This window comes from Rhea pennata, chromosome 2 (genome assembly GCF_028389875.1).
Source record: "Rhea pennata isolate bPtePen1 chromosome 2, bPtePen1.pri, whole genome shotgun sequence".
NCBI lineage: Eukaryota > Metazoa > Chordata > Aves > Rheiformes > Rheidae > Rhea > Rhea pennata.
In genome coordinates, this window is record NC_084664.1 from 135,109,685 (window position 1) to 135,134,771 (window position 25,087).

A 25,087-nucleotide genomic window follows, 5' to 3' on the forward strand; every position below is an offset into this window, starting at 1 on the left:
TAAATATAATTAATTTTGCACTGCTTGATTTGTTGAAAGCAGAAATTGTGAAGTGAATCTGGGATGTAGTTTCTGTTTTCCCACATAAGACAATACTGTATTATTAAAATTTTTCATAAAGGCTGAAAATGTAAAGCCTATTAAAAAGTCAATCTTAAGGTCTGGTTTAGTTCTGAAAAATGCACATGATAAAAATGCCACACTGCTAAACAAGTAGATTTTCTCCCTCTATCTGCTAAAACATTTGTAATGCATGCAATAGGAGGGATGTTCAGCTTTCTATTCCTGTTAGCTCTGCAAGGTGAGCTGGACTGTCATGCTCCTTGCACATTGCCAAAAGTTGCATTGTTACAGTCAGTGCACATGTGTAATTAAAGATACAACTTGGATGGCTAACAGAATTTCTTTTATTAGTGATGAAGTAGGAAGAAGAAAGAAAAAAAGAAAGGAATAAAAGTGTTTTACGTTACCAACATTTTGATTCAAGACTGTTTCAGCCATTTATACAAAGCACACTGAGCCATTCTATTCTGTTTCTTGAGCTGTGGCACAGAGAGGAAGCAGAGGACAAAGGAGGCTTCCAGAGGTTTCGGTGAGGTTTGAGAAGTTGTTCAGTGTAAGTGTCAGAGCCTAATACGCTCTGACCAGGTTCCTTTAGATATTCCACAAACAGGGGTGGGAGGTAATGTTTAATATCAAAATTTACCTTTTTGAAGATATGTGGTGTTACATGGTATTTTTGATTGAGCAGAGTGATACAGTAGTATACTGAACTCATAATACAAGCTTAAGTTACACTTAGGAAAATATAGCAATCACAATATACAGTTCAATCACAATACCAGGGTGATTCCCATTATCTCTATAATATTCTCACTGTCATAATGCTGGGCATCCCCAGTTGCTGGGAAAGAATAGGTGGGTTGAAACCAGCTCAAGCTTCTGACTCTCTTTAAAATTCTTTTGTTAGTTCTTCAACTTTTATACTCTATGTTGAGCTCAAAAACATAAACAATTACCCCCATGCTAGTCTAGCTAACTCAGGGAGACAGTCATACTCTTTTGATGAACTCAGGGAAACATTTACACCAGTTGATCCAGTCAGCTGGGATGTAGACAGCTGATCCACTCAACTCACAGAGCTATTTATCTAAACATATCAAAAGGCTGTCTTCTGGTCACACAGAATCACAGAATGATTGAGGTTGGAAGGGATCTCTGGAGATCATCTAGTTCAACCTCGCTGCTCAAGCAGGGTCACCTAGAGCAAATTGCCCAGCACACTATCCAGATGGCTCCAAGGAAGGAGACTCCACAACCTCTCTGAGCAACCTGTTCCAGTGCTCTGTCACCCTCAAAGTAAGGAAGTTTTTCCTCATGTTCAGATGGAACTGCCTATGTTTCACTTTGTGCCTGTTGCCTCTTGTGCTGTCGCTGGCCACCACTGGAAAGAGTCTGGCCCTATCCTCTACACACCCTCCCTAACGATATTTATAGACATTGATAAGATCCCTTCTGAGCCGTTTCTTCTCCAGGCTGAAGAGCCCCAGCTATCTCAACCTTTCCTCCCATGAAAGATGCTCCAGTCCCTTACACATCTTAATAGGCCATTGCGGGACTCACTCCAGTAGCTCCATGACTCTCTTGTATTGGGGAGTCCAGAATTGGACACAGCAATCCAGATGTGGCCTCACCAGGGCTGAATAGAGGGGGAAGATTATCTCCCTCAACCTGCTTGCAATGATCTACCTAATGTAGCCCAGGATACCATTGGCCTTCTTGGCCACAAGGGCACATTGCTGGCTTATATTCACCTTATTGTCCACCAGGACCCCCAAGTCCTTCTCCACAGAGCTGCTCTACAGCAGGTCAGTCTACAGCCTGTACTGGTGCATGGGGTTGTTCCTCCCCCAGGTGAAGGGCTCTGCACTTGCCGTTGTTGAACTTCATGAGGTTCCTCTCTGCCCAACTCTCCAGCCTATCAAGGTCTCTCCAAATGGCGGCACAGCCTTCTGGTGTCTCAGCCGCTCTTCCTCGTTTTGTATCATCAGCAAGCTTGCTGAGGAGGCACTCAGTCCCTTCACCCAGGTCATGAGTTGAACAAGACGGGACCCCTACCGACTTCTGGGGAACACCACTAGCTACAGGCCTCCAACTAGACTTTGCATCACTGACCACAATCCTCTGAGCTTTGCCATTCAGCCAGTGTCCTGTTTGTGTTCAGATAAAGTCAGGCTTCTATGCAACAGCTGTGGTTAGTCACACGCTAGTGTGTAACCCTACCTTATTCCCAAGCTTTGCAGGGCATATCCCCCTTGCCCACCATCTCCTCTGAGCCTTCTTTCATTATAGGGTTTTATTGGTTGGTCACAGTAAGTGAGAACAAAAACCATTCAAGTTCTGAGGTTCTGACTTACGGAAGATCTTGGGCAATTCATTGCAAATGAAAGCATTAAAGTTACTAATCATCAGTTAGATTGTAGAAATACCTTTGTGGATTCTGGTCTGATGCCTGTTGTGATGTGGCCTAGCATTTCTCCAGTATTTGTTTTCTCATCTTCTCCATTAGCTAAGATATGTAATGTTATGTTTGCTTTTGTAATTTCCTGTCATACATGCACAAGTTTACTGACATTGCCGGAGGAAAGATTACATAAGTGGGCCCTGAATTTTGTTACTGTATCTCAGCATTCAGTGCTAACAACTCGGCTGCCTACAGCTTCTGTACCCCTTGGTGCAGTGTATACAGCCAAGAATAAATGGCAGAATTAGTCCCAAATCTTCAGGTTTTCCTGTTTCTGCAACATACATCCTGCAGACCATCTGCCCTTGCTTTATAGATTGACCTAGCATATGTTTTACTGTCAGTAACAAAGAAAAAAAAGATAGCAGTTTTGGACAGTAGAACAAGCCTACAGAAGAGTAAAATAATCCGTAATTTAGAGGATAGTGCCTTTTTGCAATATTCTTTTTCATTTTACATTCTGTGGATTATAAGATAAATACATGAACATTTCTCAAAACAGTAACATGCAGTAACACATCTTCAGGATCTTTCTTATTCTCTTAAGATCAATCTCTAATGAGACTGTAGGAGAGGTGTAAAGAGATGTTCATCAGAGATATATTGGTTATCACACTGACTAGCAGTTGATCTCCATGGTTTCTTGCCCTTATCATGTATGCCTATAATGCCGTAATCTAAAAAGACTATTTTTCTATGTATATATACACATACATGAATATAACATTATGTGCTTAGTCCTGCTTCTTTTGAACATCATTGATGTAATAGGTACAGTGTTTGATCCTAACTTTGAAAGCATTTAGCTGTAAGAATAATCATCATGCAAAGAAAAATCGTCATGCAGAGAGTATTTTCTATGAGATTAATGAATATATTAATATCCTCTTGAAGCTTCAGTCCCATTTATGAATAAATTATGGAGCTAACTACAAAGGACACTCAACTTTTGGGTAAATCTAGTTTTTATTAACACCATCAAAATTTTTCCAATGTATCAGATAACTGAAAGCTATCTAAATTAATTTTTCTTAATTTGTTCAAGAAATTCTGTGACTGAGGATGACCACAGAACTCTTTATGACAGCAATCATAAGATTAGACAATGCCTTTGTCCTTGTCTCATAATACTTACCAAGATCAGTAACTACTCCATAACAAGATCAAACCCAATAACAGTGTGATTTGTCCAACATTTGTGGTGCAAAAAAGATCCCTTGATTGCTTCAAGAGTGGTTTCCTTTTTCCTTGGAAAAGCCTGGAAGTGGTCAGAAATCATGTATTTGCCAAACAAGTAGTGAAAAATCAACATATGAGAAAGATGTGCAACAATTTGGAGATCTGAAGCCCTGGATTTAGCTGGAAATGTAAAAATGCAGTCTCCTTTATGAAATTTTCTTCAGACTTGGTATAGATAATTATGTCAAGGTTAAAATTGTGATTTCAAAGCCTATAGAATACCTAAGAATGTGGTATTTTTTCGCTTGATAACTGTTGCCTCAGGGCCTTCTTGAGGGCCAAAGGATATTTTTTTGTTCTCTGTAACAGAGTATTTTTTATTTTAAAATATCTATCTCAATGTAGTATCATTTGACAGATAAGGATAGTTTTGAATTCCATACAGATTGCCAGTGCTATCCATTCCTTTCACTGCATGGTTTTACCTGGTCTAGCTTTACTAAGAAAAAAACTATCTACATCTTATCTTCACTAAGATTGTATTAGTGAAGTAAGGTAAGGTAAACATCACCCCTCTTTTTTTTTCCTCCTTGAAAACATACAGGCTTAAAAATTATCCTACACATAATGACAAGGCAAATAAATAAGGAGGACAAAGAACACAGGAGAAACTGATTATTGAGTTGTCTGCTAAATTTTTCTGATGTGGTACAAAGTGGCAAGAGAGAAAACAGTCATTTAGGACTAAATACAAGCCTGTATCAGTTCTGAGACACCCTGTTCCCATTTCTGGAACTTAATTTTAATCTCCTGCTTTAAAATAGTTGAGATGTATCGAAGGCAGCTTACTGGAATTGTCTCAGGAGGGAAACCTAGATTTACTTTAATTAAGCCCCTCTTGAGTCTTTTATGAGTCCTACCCACTACTCAGATTTGAATGCTATGGCTTTTCATATCATTGTACTCTTGTGCAAGGATTTCTAGGAATGGATTTTAATAATCAAGATTGACAACAACCACTGAGGCTGGTCTGGACCAGGTTGGTTAGGAGATAAGAATTTATACAGGAAAGAAGTAAAAACGATAAGAATTGGCTTTATTCTCCTCAGAAGTTCTCAAGTGTTTGGATTGTGCAGCACTGTCAACCATTGTAAATTTTCCTATCACAATCACCCTCAAGAGCAAGTTTTAACTGAAAACCTGTAAAACATGTAAAAAACAGATGATTTCACAGCACTAGTGTTGCCATCAGAGACAAGCCCGGTGCTTTCCACGGATCAGTCTGCGCCGAGGCTGAGCGCCCCCTCACACACCGTCCCCACCGCGCCAGCTCCCGCGGGCGGGCGCCGCCAGCTCGGCCGCGCCTCCCACGACCCCTCACCCGCCGCCCGCCGCCCCCAGCGGTCCTCGGTCGGAGCGACGCGGCGGATCCCGGCCGCCACCCGCCCGCGGGGGCAGCGCCGGCCGTTTGCCGACACTCCCCGTCCCGTAGAGCCCTCCCCACTCCGCCGGCCGTTACCCCGCGCGCTCCCGCCGTTGCCGGGGAAACGCGGGCCAACGAACGCTGCGCGCGGCGCGGCCGTTGCCCTCCTCCCGCCTGGCGGCGGCGGCGGCGCCCGGCCGGAGCCGTGAGTACGGAGTACCGGGAGGCGGCGTGGGGGCCGCCGGCGAGCCGCGCGGCGGGGCTGGGGGCAGCAGGTCCCGGCCGGCCGGCCCGGCGCGGTCCTCCCCACGGAGGGCTGCGGAGGCGGCAGGAGGCAGGCCCGCCCTGGCTGGCTCCTGCTCGGGCGGCGTTCCGCGCCAGCCGGCACCCCTCTTCCCCCGCCGAGAGGCAGAGCGCACCGCCGGGGCGGCGGGGAGGGCTTGTCCCCGCGGCGGCGGGAGCTGCGGCGCGGGAGAAGGCAGGCAGGCAGGCAGGCAGGCAGCCGAGGCTGTGCTGCCCATGCCCGAGGGCTGGGGCGCCGCGGAGGAGGTGTGTGGGGACCCGCGCGCCACCGGGGCGGGCACTGTGCCTTAATCGCTGCTTCGGCCTTTGTGGTGGCAAATGGCTTCGTGCTTGCGTCTCTCTAGCAAGGCAGGAGATTGTACAGGGCAGCATTTGGCAAATCCACATTTCATTATGTTTTTGTTAATTATTAGTTGTCGTGGCAGAATAAGCCAAAAGGAACACTGTGCCTTCAACAAGTTGCACCTGTGGAAATGTCTGGCTGAAGCCTGGGAAAGTTTTTGAATGGAGGCTACCTTTCTCCTTGCAGAAGTGTTCAGGCTTCTCAGCCCTGAAGAGAGGTTCAGTCAGGATAGCTTTGGGGGGCTTCCAGAATTAATCCCTTTTTTGTCTGGCAATACTCAATGCACTAGCTAAAACATCATCTGTGAGATGCAATTTTCCATCTTAAATGTCTAAATAGGCTGTTCTATCTTATTGCAGAATTCTTCTTAATTGGATCAAAGAATAAAATAAATTTTCTTACCATATAACTTAAAAGAGTTTTCAGTCTTCCTTTCCAAGGTTCAGGTGTGTAACAGAAACATAGGCTTACAAGTGTGATGAGCCATCGCTGAAAGGGTGTCTCAGATAAAATAGTCAGATTCCCCCCCTCAGAGGATATAGTAATTATTCTCTCTCTCCTATTTGTTGCCATCCTTTTCAAAAGCAAAATGCATAAATCTAGAAAAGTTGGGAGGGGTTATGATGGGAGTTATTCTAGAATTTAATTACCTTCCAAAAGCTCAAGTTGTTCTCTGGAGAATGGAGTCTCTTACTTTTGTTCCTTGATGACACCATGCCAAAGTGGAGTAGACTTTGAAGAAAGGTGCTTTGGAACCTTTATGGCAAGAAGGGATGGCTGTTACTAAGATTGAAGCCAGGTTATACTTCATCTTTAATGCCTACATTTATTATTCTTTGGGAAAATAGTTAATGAGTGATGGGAGAACTCAAGAGAGGTTTAGTGAACTAGTCCTAACAGCCCACAGGGTTGTTAGTCACACTCCAGGCGGTGGAGTCTGGTGAATATATTGGGTAAATATGTCAACATTTCTATAAAGCACTGTAGGCTTGGCTGTTATGCTTCAGCAGAATATAGCCCAAGCAGCAATCCCTTTGTATTCAATATTGGTCATACTGTGATAGGTTTTGGAGGATGGGGGTTGTTTATAATCCAAAATGAAAACTCAGTATATGATAACTTCCATTCTGGGACTGATCTGGTTTCTTCAAATTGCCCTGCTTGGAGAATTGAATATATGTTTGATAAAACAATGAAATACTTTTTGAATACGTGCTTAAGGATTTAGAATTTTATCATGGCATTGGAAGTGTTTATCTGCAATCCTTTCAGAAACTGGATTGTTTTTCACAGAGCTACAGCCTAGCTATCTCTTTAGTGAGGAGTGTGTCACTATTAAATGAAGAAATCAATTGATTACAAATACAAATTTTGTAAGAACATATCTTTTTTTTGGTCATTTAAAGCAATATGTCTCTTAAACCTTCTGCCCTACTTAGGGGAATCTACATTTTTGTAAATGCTCTCTTCTTTTCAGTCAATGCAACCTGATGGTGAGACCATAGAGATTAGAGATTAGAGTTTTATGTTGGTAAAGTGTCTGACTACACAAAAGATCCAAGTGTAGATATGATAGGCGGCATTTGGATAGTGCACTGTAAGCCTCTGCATAGAGAGCTTTCAGATAGACTGAAATAAGAAGAGCATGGAAGCAGTAACTCTGCACTGCAGTCGATTGCCTCAGGACTGTTATACTGCAGAACGAGACAGGTAGGTCTAAAAGGTCCTCAAAGGAAGGACACAAGGGAAAGTGTCTCCTTTTGAAGATTGATGCCAGACTTCTATTTCAGTTTGGATGAGAGACAACACATGCCTATTCTTCTTTCAGTGGTTGACATAGTTTTGAATGAGATTATCATTTGGAAGATTGTTATCTGCACTAACATAGAAAGTTAATACATCAATAGTGGACCAAATTTTTCATATCAAATATTAAGATCCTATTGAATTGCTTGTGAAATCAACCTAAATGATTTGTAAAATTATTTTTCCTGATATTTACAAGGTGCCTATTGCAGCAGTTGGTTTGATGTTAAAAGAGAGTTTGGAGTAGGTACAGAAATTAAATGGTTAAAAATGTCCATAATTTTTAAAATAATAAAATCCCCAAATTATAGGTAAGTCTACCGTATATGTTCCAGCTTTCTGTGGGGCTCTTGATCTTTGAATGCTGCATGACCTTTATAGTAGGTGTAGTGTGAAAGCATTGAATGTGGATTATATGTTGGAAAAATATTTTAACTGCTTTTGAATTTTAAATTACGAATATCCAAATCTGAGATGTACATAACATTTCTAGTGAAATTTCTCTGAATCTTTTATCTTCAGTATAAAGAAGAAACAATTTAGCGCTAATACTGAGAAAGTCTGGAGCATGGACCTCCTAGGCTCTTCATATTTAACTTTATAGGATTTGTCTATCCACAAAACTTGTATCTTGAACTGTAATGGAGTATGTAATGCATTGTAGTAGTTCTCCTGATATTAGTCTAACCACAAACATGCAGAAGTACTATATACTAGTATAGCTGTTGCCTTCCAATAAGGAGGGTAAAGATGCTAAGGGTTATGCCAATCTATGCATATTAATAGAAAATTAAACTGGGTAGCAAACATTTCTGTTTGCATGACCTTTGAACTGTGTGTATTGTTTGTGTGAGACATTGACTGAGAACAACTCAGTGGTGAAGAATAAACACATTAAAGAGAGAAAATCTAGACCAAAAAAGCTGTCTGCATTCTTTTTGCTCAAGTATATATTAAAATCTCATCAAAAATTTTCATTTTGATTTTTTTCTCCAATTAACTGTTTTTAATTCCACTTGAAAAATAATCATTTAAAATTATTTAACTTGAATTACTGAATTATGGAGCGCAAACGCTGAATAAAGGTAACAGTTGCATTTCCTATATAGTAAGTTTCATTGTTCAGTCTGCCTCACTCTAGAGGTAGATAGTGAAGAAGCATTAGGTTTAATGTGCAGCTGCTCCAGTTAGCTTGGTGATTTCCTAATTATTATTGTCTTTTCTTAGTCTCCCTCTCTGTGTCTGTGTCTCGTTTTTTTTTTTTTTTTTTTTTTTTTTTTTTTTTTTTTTTTTTTTTTTTTTTTCCATTGAGCACTCCAGCTGGCAACTTCTAAGGGTTTATTGTAGGGACAGGTAAAGAGTGTGCTCTTCATGTAGCCATATTGAACTATATGTGGTAGTCTTTCCTTTGATACTGAATCCTTGTAAAAGGCAGTCTAAGAATGTATCATTTAAGCTATTTTTTCATATTAATTTTCATTTTTAGCAAGGCTTTTACATACCATCAAGGATGAATTAGCTGCCACGATCTGAGCAGTGCCACAAAATACATCTTACTCCAGCTGAATATGAACATGTTTATAAATACTCAAAACTTGGTTTGGAATTTGGCAAGAGATACTCTCTTTAATGTAGAAATTATGCAGATGCCATTTCACATTATTTAGTAACGTATGCTATTTCCTTTTGCATATTAAATGGTAACAATTTCAACTCATTTTATTTCTCTAATGGTTGTGAATAAGCTAAGCTATATAACATTACATACTGGCTAAGATTAATATCTAACCGAGTCCTGAAAGATAATATATATACAACTTATAATGGGGAATCAAACAGAGACAGATCACTATTTTAAAATAGTTTTTTTCTGAAACAGCATAGTTTTGTCAAAAATACATTAAGTACAAGTCATGTCTTATTCATAACACTGCAGAACAATGGAGATACTCTTTGAATAATACTGACAGCAAGGGCTTACTATGTGATTCTTACTCGATTTGGAGACGTTGCCATGCTGGGAGGAACTGCAAGCATTTTAGAGGACAAGATCATTTGGAATTCAAGGAATTGGAGAATGTGATGTAAATCAGTGAGGATAAGTACAGAGTATTATGCATAATTAGAAATAATAAGGTGTACACCTAGAGGATGAAATCCTAGGTTAGGTAGCAAAAGATCTCTAGGTTACAGAGCTAAACATGAAAACAGTATCATATTGTGATAGAAGCAAGGGTTGTACTGGGAGGAAAACTCAAAAGCACTGTATAATATTTCCATTTTGCTTAGCACTGGTGAGGTGAGCTGGAAAGCTACGTCCTCTTTTGTATGTATGTCATGAAAGACTTAGATAAATTGGAGAGAATGTGGAGGAAGAAAGTGGACAATCATCGGGCAGTTGTAGAAGTATAATCTCTGGGGAGTGGAGTGTAGAAGAAGTTGGTCTGTTTAGTATAGAGAAGAGAGGAGATAGCAGTTCTCAAATATTTGAGAGATAGTTTACAAGATGAAGACAGTCTATTACTTTGTGTCCACTGCAGATAAGACTGGGAGATTATATTAGCAAATTAATAGCAATGATAGTTAAGTTTGATCCAAGTTTGCCTAGACATTTTGTAGAAACTGTCGCTAGAAGATTTTAAAACAGATTTGACAAGCATCTGTCAGGAATAGTTTTAGATTTAATTGAAACTACTTCACTCCATCGAGGCATTATTTTGTGAATGAAATATTTTTTACATTCTACTATGCTTCTGTCATTACTAAAGAGAAAGCAAAGTTTCTACTTTAGTTTCATCAACTTCTGTTCTATTGTAGAACTTAGGCAGTGCTTAATTGTATACTGATTTTTCATTTAGAGAACTCTTACGTCTGCAAAATTTGAGTGTATCAGTTCCACAAATTTACTAGAACCTCGCTCTGTCAATGCTTTAAGCATATGCATGGTAGATACCAGGATGGTCTGGAGAGAGAAGCTAAAATAAAAACAATATTGTTGGTGCTTCTGGCTGGAAAAGTGATACTACATGCGAAACAACTTCTTGGGATGTTTATTTTGCATCTTTTTGTTGCAGGATTTTGGCTTATAACTACAGATTTTTGTGCAATGTATGTGGAAATTTGAGAAAATGCTTTAAGAGCTTAAAGCTTTCAAATAGAGATGATCTATCAGTGTTTTTTTCCCTTGACATTTGTTTGTTTGTTTACCTTGATCTATTATGTCTTTGTGAGCTCTTTTTGAAAATCTGATGTGTATATATGGGGTTATTAACATCAACTGTGCTGATTACTACTGAAGCTCAAGAAGTTGAGGCTAGAGGCTAGAAGGATGCAAGGTGCCTCTGAAACAACTGAATCAGAGCTAAGTTATTGAGCAAATAAAGTTAGAGAAGGGAAAGAATGAAAGAGTTCTACTGCTGAAACAAAGCCATAGAGGTCCAGCCATCCTACTGTTCATTTGGCCTTGTGGACTTGGTTCTTTTTTTGTTTGTTTTGGTGCTGGGTGTGGTTTTTTTGTTTTTTTGTTTTTTGGTTTTTTTTGAGAGGCTTAAGATCATTCTGGAAGCTGATAAGGAAGTGGAGAGGAGTTTGTAGCTAATTCACAGGCTAGTTGAGTTAATTTGTTCCTGCTGAATGCATTTTTTTTAATGTTGTTGGGAAAAATACACTCTGGTAAGATTATAAACAAGTGCTGGAATGCTTAGAGCGCTTTTTCTTTCTTTACTGTTTCTTGAAACCAAAGAAGCAAATACATATATATGTCCTTATTCAATGTGAAGCTCATGCAAATGAAAAGAAACAGAATAAATTTGTCACAGATTGTTGGGAGGCTGTTTTTGGTGAAGCTACTGTACCATTTCTGGATGTTTGACTAATGATGTATTCATTACTTAAAAATAATATTTTGAGTTTAATGACAATGATGAAAATGACTTAATTATCAATAAAATAAGTAAAAACGTAACTTAAATGATATTTAGCCGAATAGTTTAATACAACAGAAGAAAATATGCTCAGATTAGTTATAACAAAAAAGTGAATCGGTAAATTATACAGGAATGTGTTCTATTATGTCTGTAAATACTTGATCTAATTTTTCGTTTCTTTGTTACTTTATTTTTTTAAATGAAGTTCAAATGTCTTCATTTCTAATGCTCAGAATAGGAGATGTAATCTGTACAAACATATGGAGCAATTATGCCAAAGCTAAATTTCTTCAGTTCTGTAGTTACTATGGCAACCAATATTCACTGTATTTCATTTAGACATATACAAGAGAATGGAAAACTGTAGGTTTAAGATTTAATAATCTCTGCAAAAATATTATGCTGTAGTACATGATATTTTAATTAGGTGTGAGGGGACAGATCAAATAACTAACATGCTTAGCAGCATGAACATTGGTAGTAATCATCTTTAAAACATATTTGAATCATTCTTTTGGTAAGAATTTTGGCTGCTCATTTCTAACAGTTGAATTAGTTTTTTGCTTGAGCAGGAAGATTGTTCCTACTCTTGTCAGGTCTGTTTGACCTCATGGGAGTAAGGAAGAGAGTAATCGTGCTGTTATTTTATTTTTGGCTTGGGATGTGTGAGGAGGGTAACTGACATAGTAAAATGGTTAGCGCTTATAGTCAAAGATTGTTATAAATATTGTGTGTGATCCCGCACCGCAAAATGTGAGAACCTCTTAATCTACAAAGGTATTTATTTTCATAATACTACTTGGTAGGAGTGTTATTCCCCTTGCCTAAGCCATTTCAAAAAGGGGGAACTCAAGAACATAGAGAAGTACAGAAGTACAGAATATATCATTTATGGCTATTGCATGGAATACCTGCATGGAATTCTCTTCTGTGATAGAGATTTCCAATGTCCCTGCTTTTTGTCCTAATTAATTCTTTTTCTCTGCTTAAAGTTGGTGATTACACTAAGGTCTGTGACAAAAGAATAGTGATAAAATTTATTAAATGTGAAGACTATTAAGCTGAAGCTGAGATGAGGCATGTGAATTTTGGAATACTTGATAAAAATTCAAGTTGATTTTGATAAATAGGAGAAATGACCTGGAAAATTCAGATGCAATCAGAAAAGGAAAAATGCTACAGAAAACAATCAGAAGTTAAAATGTATTGCAGGCTGAACATGCTGTTGTGAAAAAGACAAATGCATTATGATAAACTTAGGTAGAATTACTTCAGATATTTATGATAGTAGTATATTCTCAGCTATAATATATTTAGTTTTGGACTAAATATATTTGAACTACTAGAAGTTCATGGGAATACATTAGAACAGCTCTTGAAGCTTCAAATGGTTATTGTATAGGAATCCTGTTCCTATAAAAGGGATAAAGTACAACAAATGACCTAATGAATTTTTCCTATCTTTTGTTGCACTTAATTTTTAAAATAGTAAAACATTCTCAATCTTTTTGTCAGAGTTGGTTGTTTATTTTAACCTGTCTGCACAGGCCTCCGTGATTCGACCTGAAGCCTTGATTTCAGGTTTGAGACCTCATTATCACTATAACACATTTAAAGCATTAAAATGCTTTAAGCTACTATATATTGTTTTATAATCCACTGTATTTTTATAACACCGTGTAATATTTTTGAAACATCTACACTAGTTGTAATTTGAGGGAATAGTCTTAGGAACATTAATATCTTTCTGCATATTCTCAAGAAAATCTGGGCCTCATCTCAGTGCTCAAAAGGATTCACTGCAGCACTTGAATCCAGGGAAAAAGTGTACAGGAATCCTGGAACCCTAACATCAAGTGGTAGCATGCTCTATTTGCAGAAAGTTAGCATTCAGAAGTCAGGGAAAGATGGAAATAAAATGAAGTTTCTTCACAGAATGTTAACTCCTTTTACATATGTATTAGTTTATAATTTTTAGCTATGTGACTGCATTTTGGGTAAGGAGGAAAAATTTACAGCACAAGTAGCATGGTCACAGTGAAGCAGGAACCATTTTCTTCTGTAACGTGGCTGTAATCTGTTATGATTGTGAGGTTGATTATCTGGATTTGCACTAAATTTACTTATTCAGTTACAGTTTTGGTGAAGTGTTAAGTATGGAATTTGATGAGAAAAAGGTTTTTGTGTAATAGTCTTTTTATGGAGCGTATTTATGAATTGTAAAATATCCCAAGACCCTGCCTTGGGAACAGTATTTATGATGAAAAATATTAATTATAGTTTGTTATGTGGATAGTGGTTCTAATGTGTGATTTCTGATCTCTTACATTGAAATATTTTGCTTAAACTTTATGATTTTCTGATGATCTTGCTTTTAACAAAAATTTTGTTAGTTTTTGACCCTTCTGTTTAAGATTTTGATGTTAAAAATTTGTCTTTAGCAGCTGTACTGGCACATTATTTCTGTTACAGTTGTTTAAAGCAGCAAGAAACTAATTTAAAAAATTTATGCATACACAACTTCAGATGTATTTAATGAAGTATAAAACAGGATGTACACAGTTTTTACACACTTACACATGTACATATCGATCTGATGAAGAATTCACAATGCTTTTTTATTTTTCCTTTTCTTTATGAAGTAGTGTACAGTGACTTTAGAAAGGTACATTGTGGCAATACCAATCGTGTGGTAGTTATCTTTGTCAAAGCAAGACACTCAGTTTCAATTGCATAAAACTGTTGTGGACTGTAAGAGGTATATCCCTCAGGGGTAGTTCATTTGTATTTTGATAGCTACAGTTGTGAACGTAGGCTAGTATTGAAATATTTTGGGGGCAGTACTTTCAAGAAATAATGAGATAAATTCTGAGCAATTTTTTTAAGCATCAGATTGAAATGATATCCTTTGTCATTAGTTGTAGGTTTCTCCAATATATGTTTTTTTCAGTAGGAAGTTGTATACATTTTTGAGGTGGAGTGAGTCTTTTGTGTTGTGCATTGCAGTAATGGTTCCATATCAGGCAAGTGCTGTTCTCATCTTCTTAACATATGCACACATAACAGTTAATAATCTATTCGTACCTTTTCCCCGTTGCATTACTGGTTATGTAAGCAACCACAAATTGAAGCTGTTTCTTAAGCTTTCTTCTGCATTTCATCCTTTCACGTGTGTGTATTATCTTGTCCCCTTTCCTCCTTGCTGTAGGGCTATTCTGTCTGTCAGTACTTCAGATTTTCTTTGACTTTCTAAGAGTTTCAGATTCTTTTGTACTCCTTGTTAGAGTTAATATGATCCATCTGGTTTGACTGTTAGTATGAGCCAGTAGGAAAGTAGAGTATCTCTTTGCAGGGTCCAAGAATCTGACATCCTGTCACAGAAATACTTAAAAATTCTTGCCTGCCAAATTGGCGTTTTTCTTTGGGCAACATTGAGGCTCACCGTTGGCAGTAGTTCTTCTAGGAAATTGAAAAAGCTACTGTACTTAAAAAGAAAAAAAAATAGATGTTAATGGGCAAATGAAATAGCTACATGTAAAAATGGGTTATATAATACATTTGTACATTTCATAATATGAGATACATAGGTGAAACTTGGTGTCTTGAAACTATTCTATATATTATGAACTGTGTTTTTAAAAAATCTATTCCAAAGCTTTAATTTGAAAGCTGTTGTTGACATTGTTCAGACTTTCCAAGTCTATTAATTTGTTACAGTAACACAGAACAGTAATACTTTCTACATTACTCCACAAAGAAGTTCATGTAAATCAGCCATGGATATGGAATTTATTTTGTCAAGCTTAGTTCACTTACATTCTTCTAACTTTTTGGGGAACAAACTTGGAGTTTGATAGATGAGCAAATGGAGGCATGTAAAATATGAAGAGCATATCTTAGTCTTGGTCTTACTTTGTTTTCTCTGTCCATTGAACTAGTTATGCTCTTGAGCAATTATTTTCCATTTCAAATAATATGTATCTGAAATAAATGTGTTTGTATTTTTGATAGTCTTACAAGAATATGGCATGCTAAAAATCCATAAAATGCTTGTTCCTAGAATTTTGTGTTGATGAAGACTGAATTTTTTTTACTAGTCAGTTTAGATTGATGGCAGTTAGAAACCATGATTTACTGTACTGAAGTTCTAATGTGCCAATTGCACACGTGCGTGTGTGTGCACACGTGTGTGTTATCCACCTGGATCTTCATATGGCACTAGTTACTTATCATTACTCTGAGCTCCAGGTGTGCTGAAGTCTATTAACTAAGTTTTCAGCTAGTATTATTCTTCTAAATTATCTAAATTCTATAAATAATTTTATTACCGTTTATTGTAGTAACTTTGGGTTGTAAGTTTACATCAGATTAAGTAGATCATTTTCTTCAATTTACATGTCTTTTATCCATTGATAAAACAATGTTTCAGACTACAAATTTACGGAGCTCCCTTCCATTGACTATTTCTTAATTAAAATTCATATCATGGGCTTTCCATTTTGTTTTTCACATCTTTGCAGTTAGTGTTAGTTGCTGTTGTCCGGAATAACCTGTATAATTTAGAAAGTCAGGACACACATGGAAATTTCAATTTTGTTTTTTGTTTGCTTTTTTAATTATAATTTCATTACTTAAATTTTACTCTGTGATTTGTAATGCCGCAACTGTTTAATGGCTGCTGTATCTTAATAGAAAATGTGAAAACAGACTTTTGGCAACCTTTAAAGAAAAATGTAGATATATCACTAATGGAATAAGCTTTCTGCTGGTGAAAATAAGAGTTTTTAAAATAAGTATATGTGTATATATTTTTACTGTTAGGCTGGAAAGTGCTTTTGGCAATAATGCTTGAAAACCAGTCATTTTCCTGTTCTTCTAAGGACACTAATGAGCCATGCCAAGGTACGTCTGATATGTGTTCTCCTACATCTCTTTCAAATAATTTAACGAAGTCTTAAGATATAAGTAATTGTTTTATATTTTATATTTGTAACAGTATCGAATACTAGTCCTCTTTCTTGTTTCTTGTTTCTGGCATGCTACAGGAGATTCTTCGTAGTAATTATGCTCAAAGTGTCCAATGGTATCAATCACTGACTTACTACTGTCACTTCATTCTTCTAATCCTTGTTCAGTTTCTGTCTGGTAAAAACAAAATTGGCTTGTCACTTAATTTAGATTGTGAGAAAATGGTGAATGATTCCAGCTTCTCACTTAGCTATATTTCTAACTTGCATTGATCAATGGATTTGAAGACTGGCTTGTAAAGATGTTTGTGTTTACTGAGGAAAACCAAAACAATAAGAAAGTAATCTTTTTTTATTAATGCCCTTCAAAGTTTTCATTTTTTTTAACTGAAGTGTTGTAATGCTTCTTAGTTCAGTGAAATAACAATAGAAGTAGCTAAATTTTCAGTGAAGATCAAAATGATGTTAGTCTAGAAATCTGAACTTCTGCTTTGTGCTTTAGAGGACAGGAAGGGCAGAATTCTATACATGCTTTGTTAGGACTGTGTAATGTAGTTATCCAGTATAGGCTACTGGTATCCTGCAAAGGCTGCTGGCTCTAGAAATACTTAGAGCAAACTTAGATGCAGTTTTTGATATCCATTTTAGTGGTCTCTCTCTCTCAAAAAAAAATTGCACATCATCATTTCCATTCCAGTAAGGCTGGTTACCATAAATTACAACATGGAATTATCACAGCAGTCAAAAGAGCCTAATGTAACCTGCAGATGTATAGTTTTGGATCAAGACAGTAAGCAAATATTCCTTAGAAAAAACAAATAACATGAACTGTATATGCAAATTGTCTTGTAATTACCTTTTAATTCCTATTGCTACTATTACTATTTTCGGTTATTCTGTAGGGCACATTAAAAATCTGTGTCCTTGTAAACATAATTGGTTTGATGTTCCATATTTGTAAGACAGCTACATGTACTTTTTCTTAGCTCTACTGCTGGAGTTCTGTGCCTTGTTCTAATTCCTGATGCCTTTTTATTAGTGATCTCTGCAGTCAGATTTTCATTTGGAGTTAGAGTAAAATAGTTAGGATTTGATAGCATGACACAGTATCATTTGTGTGGCTGTAATGCTAGGAGGATTTAAAGAAAGCATAATTGTGAAATCTACATATTCCTATCAAATATTCATGTGTGTCATGGAGTTTGAATTTCCTAACAGGATAATTACTCTTCTGGAACTTCATCAATTCATAAAGTTGAAACATACATTTACTGAAACTAAGTATTGTGCTCCTAAGAATACTTTAAGGTTGATCTTTCCTGTTCAACTCTTAGCTTTTCTGTACTTCTGGTATAGAAGCAGTCTCTCTTTTTTGTATTTTGTTATTTTTTTTTTCTGATATGGACAAAATCCTCACTGAGAACTAGAGTAAAATCTTCAAACCCAATTCTTTTGGGATTATTTATATATATTCAATTATATCAGACTGTATCCTGACATTAACCCCCTTTATTATGTCTCATTTCTTTGAAAATATTCCCTCATATTTTTCGTGCTTTTTTTGAATCTCTTTTTATTTCAGATATTATTGAAGTGCTGTAAGATTTTCTGGAAAACGTGTGCCTATTAAAAATGTAGCTATTACGTTCTCTTAGGCAGTTTAAGACCAAGGTTTATCAAGTTCCAAGTTAAAGCAAGAACATATGTTCACTGGTATTGGCCTGCATGTAAAGTTTAGCAACTTTTCATGTCCACTTCTTTTCTCCAGGTAAAAGCAAGTGTATCGCAACAAGGCAACGAAGTTGTGCTTTTGTGAATACTCCATTACCATGTATTAACAAAGCTATTCATCACATTCGAGAGTTAGAAGTAAAGATGGAGAAATGCTTTCAACAGGTATGTTTGTGGTTGAAAATGGCCAAATGCTAGTACTATTCCTTACCTTCAACTAAAAGATCACACAGAATCAGTAAGGTTGGAAAGGACCTCTGGAGATCATCTAGTCCAACCTCCCAAGTATTTCCTGGTGCTCGTTCCACTGGGGCTTGAACCCAGGACTTCCTGCATGTAAAGCAGATGTGATAACCACTACACTATGGAAGGTTTGAGATTACTATGTTGTTTTTTATAAAAACTTAAGTGAATCTGCAAAACACTGCCTAGCAGGTTCAGTCATGGTGTGTTTTTATCTGATTACAGTTCTGACAAGTCAAACTATATTATTACAATCAATATACCACAATAGCATAATGTAATATATCATAAATATTAGTAATTAATTAATAATTAATAAATGGTAATTCAGATGCACATAGATTCGTCTCAGTGGATAGTGAGAAGATTGCTGCTTGTGCAGACATGTTATATTTAAATAATCTAGCTCCAGTACTGCAAAGAGTGGTGTTATAGCAGCATATCATTAGTATTAGCACAGACTACAGTGTATTCCACAAAAATTGCTAAATTCTCTGCACTGAGATTTCTGCAACTGCAGCATAAATACTATAATAATCCAAGGTACATGAGCCACAGTGACATCTTAAGTTATGCTGATTAGCCCTCTTATGATACAAAATTCGGTGGCCTGTTATACTTTCTGTTAGGAAACAGAAAAAGTACATATCATCTGAGATGTCTAATGGAGTTTATTTTTTGCCTTTGCAGTATGATCGTGTGTTTAAGGAGGAGGAAATACCATGGTAAGAATCATACAAAAACAATTTTGCTTCAATATCAATTAATTATTTAAGAAACTGATCTGATTATAAAATCTGCTCTGTGAACTATCGGGTTTACTAAGTTCTTATTTAGAATGCACATAAAATAAACATTCTTAGTGTCTGCAGTAGCAAGTTGCTCTGGAGACCAAAAGTGCTCATGGAGAATTTCTCATGTCCTTCCTAGTCAGTAACTTGCAAAGATTCAAGATGATCTCAGGTCCCATCTAAATGATGAATTTATATGGGTAAGAATTGTTAGGTTATTAATACTTCTAAAATTGTGCCTCTTTTCAGGTACTTAAATATAGCTAAGAGTCCTTATTTTATACTCTCATTGCTTTAAATTTTGGATTGAGAACATGAAGTTTAAAAATTCTAGAAGTTTCTGCATGCTCACTCTGATCTGTGTAAACTTCTTCAAATAGATCTGAGTGCAGTTTGTATAGAGGTCACATTTAATCTTGTCGCAACTTGTCTAGAGACTTGTGAAAGGACAAGTAATATAAAATAGAGTAGGAAAAAATTGAATGAAATGGCCAGTACATCATAGTATGTTGTAAAAAGACATGAAAAAAACCCAAGATTTTGTTCTTTATTCTTTCTCAGTTTTCCTATCCTCCATACTGTTTAGATTCTTATTAAAGGCATGATTTTTCAGTGTAGTTTGTCAGCTATTTAAGGATGATTCAGAAGCTTTTGTGTATTTTTGAGTTACAGAATTGCCTTGAGTCTCACCTTACAGTATTTACAAGTAGGTGACTTTAGAGTTAAAGAAAAAGAGAGGAGGCTTCTTAAAATAAACACAAAATGTGCTTCTAAATTAAAAATAACAATTTGATGAACTGCTTTTTTAGATATGTCTGCACTGGAAATATCTGGAATATACATGAAGCCGTTAAAAGTTATAAATTTAAAATGTAATTTTAAGGCACAAAACATGCATTTTTTTTTCTAAATTTTACTTAATGGCTGCATATATTTTGAAATGCATTTTTTTCCTAAATTTTACTTAATGGCTGCATATATTTTGAAATACACTAAAGAACCTTTAGCGTATTTCAGAGCCTAGTATTGAGGCTTCGGACCCAAAAGAAGACTATGCAACTTTAAATGGAATTATTTGTGAAGCAGACTACATTATAATACCGTTTTAGCTATATTCACCTGTTGAAACTCTTTTAAAAATCTTTGTATTTTAGGCACTGAGCTTGTTGTTTCAGCCTTTTTACTCAGCCAACCCTGTATTTCCCTCTGTATTGATACATCTGTTTTATACTCTTGTCAGAGATACCTACTGAATTATTTTGTGTTTGCATACTTACCTGGCTCCTGTTTATCAAATTCCTGTTTCTCTGTTTCATTTGGGTTCTCCTCCATCACCAGGTCCCAGTTTTCTTATTTAAAGTCTTTTGTTTCCCACTACTGTTTAGAATTTTTTTGTTCTATTCCCAGTACATTAAGTACATTTTCTGCTGATTTAGGGAGGCTTCAGTTTTATTTCTTTTGATCTGTCTGACATAGGCTTTTTGTCTGTTATTTCTTCATGGAAACTGAACATTTTGCTGGAATGCTTTCAAATACACATTTTCACATTGTGCATATATGTGTGATAAAACCTTGTGACTGCAGATTTTTTTTTGTCTTAGATGCAGATGAAGGACATAAGTGGTCTTTAAGCTGCATATGTGAGCATAGATGGGTGCTAGTTATCCTTCATTCTGTTCTTCTCAACTCCAGTAGACTGACTAGAGTTTCTTGAGTTCATGTACGAGCTATGATTTGCTTCTGTTCTTCTTGGACTACTTGTGTTATTTCTTTCTCCTCTCATTTCTGGGTTAAATTTGCCCTGATTTCATTTTGATGATGCCCTGCTCCTCCCTGCTCTTGAGTCTCAGATTTCAAAAACTTATCTGTGTTGGAGCCTGATGAAGTATATGCCTTGATCATTTTTTCTTCTTCCATCCAAAATCTTTTAATTTTTAATTCATTGTTGACCCTCAAGTGATGACTTTCTTAAACTGATAAAAGAAGCTTGAGAGGGGTAACAGTTTCTCTTTGGCAAATCCTTAGACTTGAGGCCAAAATTGAGAATCTACATCAGTAAGAGATTTAAAAGAATTTGTTTCTTGTGTTTTTGTTAAAAAAAAAAAAAAAAAAAAAAAAAAAAAAAAAGAAAAACATTTAAGTGGGAATTGTCAACTAGGAATTCTTACGGTGTTTTTAGAGGTGTTTTTTAACAATTAAATTTAACTAAGACAATATTTAAATGTATAAAATTGAAGAAGGTAAACTTTGGACTTTGTATTTAAATTGACATTGTTAAATAAATATTACTGTCTAGAATTTTTTAGTGACAATTGGTTTTATCTACAGGATAACAGAAAAGATCAGTGCTGAATCTAATGATACCTGGTTGTCATTATCCACTAGATTGGATTTTCAAGATGTTAATATATCTTTTAAAGGTAAAAATGTTTAATAATACTCGATCTGAGTTGTAAAGTTACTTACCTCGTTTAATATTTGCTTTGCCTTTTTAATAACAATTCCCAGTTGCCTGGTGTATGTTGTATGTAAATGTTTGTATTATTGTCAGTCTGAAAGATATCTAAATTGTAAATGTTGTATTAAGTAATATATAAGTAATATAATAATAATTAAATTACCCTGTTTGCAAGAAGATAGTTTGAATTTCTGTGTTTAGATTTGTACTGTGTTTTAGCACATATATGATTCAAAACAGCTAAATTAGTTGTTTCATTACTGGAAATTTTAGATTTTTTTCCATTGAATTTCTGTAAAACAGGTATCACTGTATCACTGTTACAGGGTATTTATAATGTGTTCTTGATGAAGACCCCCCCCTCCCCTTTTTTACGGTTCACATCTTTATTCAGAGTATACTTTTTTGAATTAATTTTTAAATATTCAAGAGATTTAGTGTACTTTTTTTTTTTTTTTTTTAAGCCAACATACAACCTTGGTAATTTGAGACTAGAGACTATTCTATCTACAGCGAATTTTGTGATAAAATTTCTACTGATGGCAGTGAAGCCAGAATTTCACTGCAGATCTTAACCAGTTAGCTTGCTTTCAATGCTTGCAGTTTTTAATCAAAATAATTCAAGGAATTATTAACTGTGTAATTAAAATTGGGATGCACCATTTGAAGTATGGAAGTCTGTAGCTTAAGAAATTCTCCTTTTTTAATAGATAATAATAAAGATAACCAAATGAAGACAATGGATGAGCAGCTCAAGGCATTTTGTATGGAAATAAATATCTGAGGTGTTTTTGATATCCAGATTTCACAGAATGTAATGTTGACTGTTCATGTGTGGCAGTAGTAAAACGGTGTTGTTGAGATATTACACTGAATATTATTAGCACTTCAAAGATTTTAATGTAGTCATTGATACTTCCGTAGTAAAATAAAATGAAACAAGTACTTTAAAAAAAGTTGAGATAATTAGACACCTGTACTATTATTTGGATGATTACTTGTCCAAACAATGAGGCAAAGGTGAAAATTTTGTACCATCTCTATTGTTAATTTTTTTGAATACTATGTTTAAAAGGAACTGGAGTAAAATGCTATTGAGATGCAAGTTTTGTATTGCAACGTAAGCTTGTTCTGACACGTGAAGAAGCCCAGCTTAATATTGAGAATGAAACAGGAGCAAAGACCATATGCTTAAGCTTTCATAAAAAAAAATTTTTTTGAGTGTATTTTTAAAGACAACAGTGTAGCCAGTTGTGTTTACTGGATGCATGTGAACAGACCAGCTTTATATTGAGAATGAAACTGGAATAAAGAGCATATATTTAAGCTTTCATAAAAAATGTTTAATGTACTTTTAAAGACAGCAAGACTTTAACCTTGAAGTTGGAAACAAAAGCTTTACTACTGGAAGTTACTGAGCTAATTAAGCGACTAGATGCTGATTGCCGAGAAGCGGAAAAAGCTTTGGAACAGGAGAAACAGCGAGGGAAAAAGCTTAGCATGAAACTTGATTGTATGTCACTTTGGAGGCTTCAACAGCTCCCTGCAGCTGTGCAAAAAGGTACTGGTTTTGAAACTAAGATTATTTTTGTTATTTTTCTGTCAGTTCGCTATTAAGAATAAGAATTATGCTAAGACTCTAATAGGAATACAGTATTTACTCTTCTGAATCTATTTTTTCTGAATATATTTCCAGAAAAACACTTAAGTGCTGTGGAGTAGTTAAGCATTGTTTAAGAAATAGCTTAAGAGTAGACAAGACAATCTGGAGATGACTAGAGATACTCAGTCTGAAGCAGAGAAGAAGAAGTTGGAACAGAATTGTAGAATAATGCAGTTAGGTTAAATCATAGATTAAACCATAAATTAAAAATAAATATGTTATTTTAAGAAAAATTAAGATGTGATACAATTGAATGTAGCACATAAATCTTTAGTAGGAATTGTATGACATATGATTGATATGTCTCCTTTAAATCACAGATTCTAAATTTACTATAGCCTTTTGTGATATTCTATTCTATTGTGTAGATGACAGTTTAAAAAAAAAATGGCAGGACTAGAAAAGGCTATGTAGAAACTGTTTGTCTCCTTACCGACTTGTTCCAGGAAGCAAGTGTGATCTGAAGCTAAATTCTAGACTTACAGCCTGTCATTGAAGGAAAGTATGTTGCTAGAGGAAAATAATAAAAATAAGTGCATTGGCATTGTGTGTTAGTGTAGAGTATGTCAAATGTCATACATTTCTATTGACAATGTTATATGCTGTAATGGGTGCATTACTAACTTTTCCAAATTTCCCGTCTTTTTATTATTACAGATTCTTCTGTGGTCCCAGTATGAGAAATGCTGATGGCAGTCTTAAAATCTCCTCTTTATAGCTGGGATTGCAGGTTCTCTTGAAATTTGCTCTCCTTTTCTTTGCTCTTGAAACTGATTCACTAGTCCTTCTCCTACCTTTACTTTATAAGCTTTGCATCTTGTTCAACTTTTTCTTATTCTTCTGACAGTGTTTCTTAAAATATCTTTTTGAAAAAAAAATCTTTACATGAATACACTTATTTTGTGAAGAGAGTTGTGTATATGTATATTCCTCTCTACATTTCTGAGGCCACATCTGAGTACTGTGTCCAATTATGCGCTCCCCAGTACAAGACAGGTAGACAAAGATCTGTAGACTTTACTACAGTGAGTCCAGCAAAGGGCCACAAAGATTTAAGGAGCTGGAGCATCTCTATATAAGAACAGAGGCTGAGAGACCTGAGACTGCATAACCTAGGGAAGAGACGGCTCGGGGGATCTTACCAATTTGTATAAAATAACTGATGAGGGAGTGTCAAGATGACAGGGCGAGATTTTGTCAGTGGTGGCCAATGACAGGACGAAGAAATTCTACTTGAGCACAAGAGGACGCTTCACTGTGAGGGTGAATGAGTAGTGGAACAGGTTGCCCAGGGAAGCTGTAGAGCCTTCATCCTTCGAGATACTGAAAACCTGTGGTCCTGGGCCACTTGCTCTGCTTGAGCAGAGGGGTTGTAGGTCCTTGCCCAACTGTTCTGTCACTCTGTAATACAGTTTTGCAACAACAGTTCAGCTTGCTATTTGTTTTCTTTGTTCATTTGTTTTTCCGTTTGAGGGGCATTATTATTGGACTGTTTGCAAATGTGAAAAAGATAGTCTTAAGAATCTCACCCATCTTTTTATCAAATAAAAACTTTTGTAGGCAAAATGAAAGTAATACATGAAAATAATTTGTAGGCATATTAAAATAATAAAGCCCTTACTGGAATTGCAAAATAATTTAATCCTTTGCATCTTGTGAAACCCCTACCACCATTTTCTTTATAAAGCTATGGTGAGATATATGCTGGACTGGACTGGAATTGAGGAACA

At 36.1% G+C, this 25,087-nt stretch overlaps 1 protein-coding gene and 1 non-coding gene across 2 annotated transcripts in view; one reads left to right on the plus strand and one right to left on the minus strand.

Annotated features, from left to right (window-relative positions):
- The window catches only part of CCDC178 (coiled-coil domain containing 178), a 221,866-nt gene that overhangs the window by 18,860 nt on the left and 177,919 nt on the right, over nucleotides 1-25,087 (plus strand). Inside the window, exons 2-6 of the mRNA XM_062568544.1 lie at nucleotides 16,326-16,400; nucleotides 18,240-18,367; nucleotides 19,136-19,170; nucleotides 21,565-21,656; nucleotides 23,055-23,255. Of these exons, the coding sequence (XP_062424528.1) occupies nucleotides 16,326-16,400; nucleotides 18,240-18,367; nucleotides 19,136-19,170; nucleotides 21,565-21,656; nucleotides 23,055-23,255 (531 nt within the window). The remainder of the gene's footprint in view (nucleotides 1-16,325; nucleotides 16,401-18,239; nucleotides 18,368-19,135; nucleotides 19,171-21,564; nucleotides 21,657-23,054; nucleotides 23,256-25,087) is intronic.
- Nucleotides 18,502-18,574, minus strand: TRNAV-UAC (transfer RNA valine (anticodon UAC)). Its single transcript has one exon. It is a non-coding gene; the product is annotated as a tRNA-Val (tRNA).